This window comes from Arachis ipaensis, chromosome B03 (genome assembly GCF_000816755.2).
Source record: "Arachis ipaensis cultivar K30076 chromosome B03, Araip1.1, whole genome shotgun sequence".
In the NCBI taxonomy this organism is placed as follows: Eukaryota; Viridiplantae; Streptophyta; class Magnoliopsida; order Fabales; family Fabaceae; genus Arachis; species Arachis ipaensis.
Genome location: NC_029787.2, coordinates 72,798,050 through 72,804,476, shown reverse-complemented (window position 1 = coordinate 72,804,476; position 6,427 = coordinate 72,798,050). Strand labels below are relative to the sequence as shown.

At 34.8% G+C, this 6,427-nt stretch overlaps 1 protein-coding gene across 3 annotated transcripts; it reads right to left on the bottom strand.

Moving 5' to 3' along the window:
- LOC107630584 lies at window positions 2,410–5,399 on the bottom strand. 3 transcript variants are annotated; one of them, XM_021118975.1, is made up of 12 exons: window positions 4,945–5,399; window positions 4,822–4,857; window positions 4,587–4,754; window positions 4,416–4,515; window positions 4,200–4,324; window positions 4,019–4,103; window positions 3,790–3,925; window positions 3,556–3,719; window positions 3,363–3,477; window positions 3,082–3,267; window positions 2,901–2,981; window positions 2,410–2,811 (listed from the first exon to the last, which is right to left on the bottom strand). In XM_021118975.1, exons 3-12 carry the CDS (start codon window positions 4,726–4,728, stop codon window positions 2,626–2,628), a joined length of 1,320 nt encoding a protein of 439 aa, XP_020974634.1. In that variant the 5' UTR covers window positions 4,729–4,754; window positions 4,822–4,857; window positions 4,945–5,399; the 3' UTR covers window positions 2,410–2,625. The 3 variants fall into 3 exon arrangements, with proteins under 3 accessions (XP_020974634.1, XP_016189261.1, XP_016189260.1); XM_016333775.2 differs by having other exon boundaries at window positions 2,901–3,004; window positions 4,587–4,857; XM_016333774.2 differs by having other exon boundaries at window positions 4,587–4,857.

Below are 6,427 nucleotides of genomic sequence, written 5' to 3'. Positions count from 1 at the left end.
GTCTTCTCATGTAACTGAAAGCCCGTATGTATTGTATGCCTTGTTAATCATGATCCAGAAATTATATTTATCTCTTAAAAGTATCTAAATGCAAAAATAGAGATCACACACCTCTTTATTCTTTTACAGTTGCACAAATAGAAATGATCACTATTTTGACTACATACCTCAAGGTATGATTTAAAAGGTACTACATTATCTTATGTTGCAATGTCCTATTTTATATTGAGTTTTTATTTGATTTAAATGCAATTTCGCCTTCTCTTTGTTAGTGAATTAATGCAAATCCTGAGAACATATCGACATTGCCTTTTTTTTCGATGGTGCTTATAGTTTTACTAGGTCAATGCACTAATTATGTTTCACACCATTAGTTTGCATAATTTTGTCTTGGACAAAGCCTATTTTCAAAAAAGGCAATGGTAGTCTTGTTTGAACAGAGCCCCATGTAAACAAAGATTGGGATAAAGACTATGCCAACACACTGCATTCAACTCGTCTATTTAATTGAAATCTCTTTCAGAAAAAACAATGCTTCATTTCAACCCTACTTCACTATTTTGAGCTTTAGTCACTTCGAAAAATCTTATGATGTGTCAACTTGATACCCGAGATTTAAGTGCAACGTATCTGATCACCGTTGATTTAAAATGGTGAGGCTCTTGATGTGTGTCAAAATGAGCCACCCTATCTACTATTACCTTAACCATCATTTAAACTCACAGGATAGTCCAGGCTTTCTTTAATCGTTTCCCAAAGAAACCCACTATGAACAAAGTCCTGCATTTCATTAAAACATCAAGGGAACTTTAATCATGTTCTTTCATAGTTGTAGACGGGTGACATTTTTATCATTGTATGCATATTTCCTTCTATATGTGTGATAGATATTTTGCTTTACCTGCAACCACGTATAAATATAATTGAATCCAACTGTTGTCCACTTTTGAATTTACAGATAAGTGGTCTAAATCGGTAAACCATTCATGGTATTATCACTTGGTATAAGAAACAACCTTTACTTGGGATACAATTTAAAGATATATTAAAATTACTTATGGATCCATGTGAATTTTTGTGGGAGCAAGTGCAATGCTCTGATATGTTCACACTATGACTTTGCATGAATTTGGCTGACATTATCCCCTTCCTCAAGAAAGGCAATAAAGGTTTACTTGTTTTAATTTTATGGTGTGGATAAAGATTTTGTTTCTTCCTTCACTATGAATAAACTTCACCGAATAGTTCACATATTTCATTCATCGTTTCCCAAATAAAGTCACATTTAAAAACTTTTGAAAGCTTGTTCCACACAACTCAATGTAGATATGTATTTGATTTTGTGATGCAATTTATCTGCTTTATATAGTTCTGATAAGGTTTTAACAGCTCGCTGCTTACACTTGTATGGAATAAGTGACTTTTTTATCCAGCTCATCAATTATAATTTCTCACACTCTATGTTAGCTGACCTTCCCACGTTATTTAATACAGTTAGATGTGTAAATGACGCATATGACACATTGTTTCTTTGGTCTTTGTGAGCATTAGTAGTCTAAACCTATAACTGGCAAACTACATTAAGGATCGAGATACTGGTTTGTAAACTTAGCTACAATTGTTAGCAGTGCATCTGTTTAAATCCAGCATACTTGCTGATTTTGCATTCATTTGAATATAACGTAGTCTCATGTCTATTTGATTACAATACTTCAATCACATGGACTAATTGGCTTTATCACATATTTACACTAATGACATCAAGCATAAGATATTAAAATGATAAGTTGATAAACAAATTCTCACCTTTGCATAAAAGTGTCACACTCTCTTATAAGTATACACTTATAAAAAATGCAACAGAGTGTTTGTAATGCCACTTTGTTAGTTACATATATCATGATTATAGTTTATAAAATTTGAAAGATAGGCCAATGCTAAATTGATTAGTTTAGCACTAATACCTTTGTATAGATGTACACACTTTCTTATAATTAGATACCTATCAAATACTCCCTAGTTCTTTGCTTAATGGTTCTTTGGCAGCTACGAAACTACGATCACATGAATTATGTGTAATGTATAATACCTATATGTGGAGAGTTATTGTTATCTAGCTTGTTGGCTTGTCAAATTTAGAATGATTGGCATTGACTATTAATGAAAGTTGTTTGATAATGTACTTAAGGAGGTTTATGATTCAATTAATACCTCAGCTTTAATCAAGTATTGACCCTTTCCCTATATAAAATAGTGTCTGATTCTAGCATGACTTAGCGATAACCATTGCTATTGTATAAAGTATCCATAATATTTCATATAATAAGACTTTTTTTATATTATTTAGCTAGTCTTTTTATTATGTAACTTAACACAACATAAATATATGAAATCACTATTAATGCCACGTGAAGAAAAATCCAGTGCCTGAGTTGTCATTACATACCATTAAAACATATAGTTCCTCTCTTAATCAATATCTCTATTGTTAAGACTCTAACTCCTCATTACTAATTTTAGTTACATATAAATAACCCTAATAAGACCATTATCAAAACATGGAGACAATAATAGCTAAGCAAAACACTGTTTATAGATATCTCTGAAATAAGTATTTCATAAAGCTCATTCATTATTATCATGAACTTGCATCTTCTGTCTCTTTCCACGATTGCGGGTAAGTTTGTTGGTTGAAAACCCCAGTTCTTCTTCATTCTCAATGTTGATGGGAATTTGTTGGTTTAAAACTATGGTAGCTATTTTTGCTGGGGTTTTGCACTTGAGGCTTGTAACACTATCCTCCACAACATCCTGTCCCATGAAAAAAAAAAAAACTGTCAATTTTCTGCAGATTTAACACAAAATAACTGGTTCTATAAAGTATATAGCACAAAAGTTACCACAGAATATTGAGAATCACTAAGATTGTTGATATTAACCATAGCTGCTGACAAATCCACCGAGTTACTGCACCCAGTATCCTACAACCATATTGGAGATATTCCTACTTAGATATTATAGCCATATAAACTGCTCAAAGTCTCAATATAATCAAGGAACCTACAAACTTTTAGCACATACAGTTACAGTGGAGAACGTTTTATTTGGGAGATGCATTTCAAAAATTGTATCATCCTCGCAGACCTTCATCACTGTATACACCTGGTCATAGAGCTTGATGTTGGAGGATTTGACATTCACCTTAAAAAGCAGTTTTCTTTCTAAAAGGCTCTCAAGAGCTGCAGGGTATCCTTCAGCATAAAGTTCCTGAAATTAAATCACAAAAGTCTAAACTTATAGTTGATTTCATTGACATTTATATAGAGTACATGACATAATACTTGTTATAATTTACTATGAACCTCCTCATCCTTGATCTGTTCTGCTTGTCTACCACATAGTTGAACTGTTTCTCGATCCCATAGAAGCAGTGTTATGCTACCAGTGCCATCATAGGCCATCACCTCAACCTTAAACCTATTAGATAAATTGCACAACTTAGTAACTTGTAATAACATAGTCCATCCAAAACATATTGAAAATCTGAACACAAACCTTAGTGATGCACTTCCGTGAGTGTGGCCACACTTTCCACACTCGTATCTATTTCCAATTGGTGTTTCAATCTTCTTCGGACACTTCTTACATGATTTGTAAAACCAATCATCCTTGCCAGAATTGATTGCCACAACTGTTCCAGCAATCCACAAAGGGCCTTCCTTCAAATACATGAGGGTTTATGTAAATGCCATATTATGTAACGTGGATTTAAATAGGTTTGGGGATGACCTGTGTTGAGTTTAGTGCTTCCTCTATTGTGTTCACCGTCACATCTCCCCGCTTAAGTTCATCTGCCCCAGAATGTGAGTTGTTTGTGTTGACTTGACTAATTCTGACCAAATTTGAGGGTATAGCGGCAAGCCTCCTACGCGGTACAACGTAAGTATTTTCTTAATGCTTGGCTACTTCTGACCGTGAAAAGAAAATTAATCTATAGAAATTGAAATGTGGATCAGACCTGTCACGGAAGTCGCGAACCTCATCGAGATCGGGATTGATGCGTAGCTTAGAAACGTCGAAATGACTCTGTACTGAGGTTTTCTCTGTATTTTTATAAAGCTGATAATGAGAAAACTTCATACATACTTAATGTGTACATTGAATTTATATACTATAAGATAAAGGGTTTGGATTCATACCATTCCATCTACTCGGTCGGAAGAACTGCAGGACCACTATCAATGGCTCAACTCTTCCATCATCTAGGTATGGTAGTATTTGATCAACCATGTCCCCAAACAACACACACCCAATACGATAATTACTGCAAATCAGTGTGATTAAACAGGTTTAACCCTTATTATCATTATAACACAAGCTATATTGTGTCACTATAATTCAGGAACACAACTTACTCAAGATCTTCAACCAAAATAGCTAGACACTTCGTTTCCTTCCCTTTGCTTGTGATGAGTTCCCTGGGATCTTCCTTTCCAACCACTTTACCCATAATATCTGCGATATCCAACTTATTGTTAGGTAGTTATGAGTTATACACTAAGCAAGTGAAATGGTATTCGCCTCACCTACTAATTGAGAGTCATCGATCCTGTCAGCATTCAACAACTCTGAAATTTGCGTTAATCGAAACGCTTGAAGTGGGAAAGTTGGATTCTCCACCAAGAGCACCACAGTTCGGTGAGAGAAGTTTAAGGTCCACCGATTCATAGTTGTCTTGGTTTTCTCCCTCTTGTCTACAACAATGAAATTTGACATTTTATACATCTTGAACTCAGCAAGGTTATCATTCCATCTACGTACCAACGCCTTAGGGACCGAAGCTTGGATCCTCCCTCCCTGTAAGATAGTAAAATATAGCTCAGTTTGGAATGCATGTGTGAATGTATAAGATCATGCAGTTTATATTCAATCAATATTACTTGCCTGACTATCTTGAAGAACCATTTCAATGCTATTGATCTCTTTAGGATTGTACCGGCTAGGAGCTTCCCACAAACGAACAACATAGACCAAGAAGTTCCATGCAAGTTTTTTCGGACTGACGTCCATCAACATATCAAACGATTCAGCCATGGTTAGTTTGATAAACGGAAAACCACTACAATCAGCTAGCCTTTGACACTTTTTCAAACTGGAAGAAGTGATGTGTAGAAAGATAGACGTATGAACATTAGATGCATGCTCTTTTATATAGTGAATTTTGAATCTCAAAGACATAAAATGCCTGTTTTTGCCACCCTAATAACTATTATTTTTTATTCATTTCAGGTTCAATACATATGACACTACGTATTTTGGTGTCGTCCACGTGTCAATCACTCGGCGCACCACTTGTCGATTGAACAATCAGCTACTACTCTACTATAATATATAGATAGATGGATCGAATCGATTTTTTGCAAGTCTGATGTTTAAGCAATTCGATGAATGGTTCGACCCGATCAAATAACTGAGTGGCTCAATTTTTGGTCGAACTGGTTAAATTGAGTCGGATTTGACAACTATGACTCTAACAATTAAAAGCATACACAATTGACATCATATCATTCAAGTTTAATTTAACAGGATTTGGATTCTCTAAATTTTGAATTTCATTTTAGAGAATAAAGTGTAATCTCCCACCATTTATTTTATAGGTGAGACCAAAAATAAATATGAGAGAGAAATCATTCAAGAATAGAAAATTACACTTTAATCTTTAAAGTACAAATTTAAAATTTAGAGGATCTAAATTCAATTTAACAATATAAAATAAACGTACATCAATTTTGTGAAGGTTACCTACGCAACTTGCAAAGCACATACAAGATATTATGAGTTTGTGATATTTAACCTAATCTAATTTCGAATTACTCCAATATAATAATGTTTGTGTAATTAAGTATAACTATAGAAGCAACGTAAAACAAATAATTTGAAACACAAGTTTGAAGTTTCAGTTATTGAGTAATGCTAAAAAAAGATAAATTTTAAATACTTGAAATAGAGCAGAATTAATGAGATCGAAAAAGCATTGGCTAGAAGCTAGGAGCAGGGGCAACACCAAATTGGAATTGCAGAACCTAAAAGCTCATCTCTGATCACTAAAGTCTGAACGCATATGTCTGAACCAGAAGCAAATGCAGTTACAATGACGTACACGTAGCCAGCAGCGACAGACTAGGAGTAGCAACGACAGAAACCAACTGGGCGAGCGAGATGAAGCCACGAAGCAAAGCAAAGCAAAGGTAGGACGAAGGCACTAAGCAGACTACAACGACAAACGACCGTATCCAGCGACTAGAGCGAGGGCAGCAAGAGAGTGGAAGTATGGGTGAGAATAGTGCAGAGGAAGTGAGTGAGTTACTGAGTGCCGTTAGTGGTAGTGTAATAATGTAACCCAAGGCGAAAGGCCTTTTCTCTAGCA

Coding starts and splice junctions, on each gene's coding strand:
- LOC107630584 (XM_016333774.2), bottom strand. CDS start 5,238: ATGTCTTTGAGATTCAAAATTCACTATATAAAAGAGCATGCATCTAAT. Junction 4,104..4,199: donor CCGACCGAGTAGATGGAATG/GTATGAATCCAA, acceptor ATAAAAATACAG/AGAAAACCTCAGTACAGAGT. Junction 3,720..3,789: donor AAGCACTAAACTCAACACAG/GTCATCCCCAAA, acceptor ATGTATTTGAAG/GAAGGCCCTTTGTGGATTGC.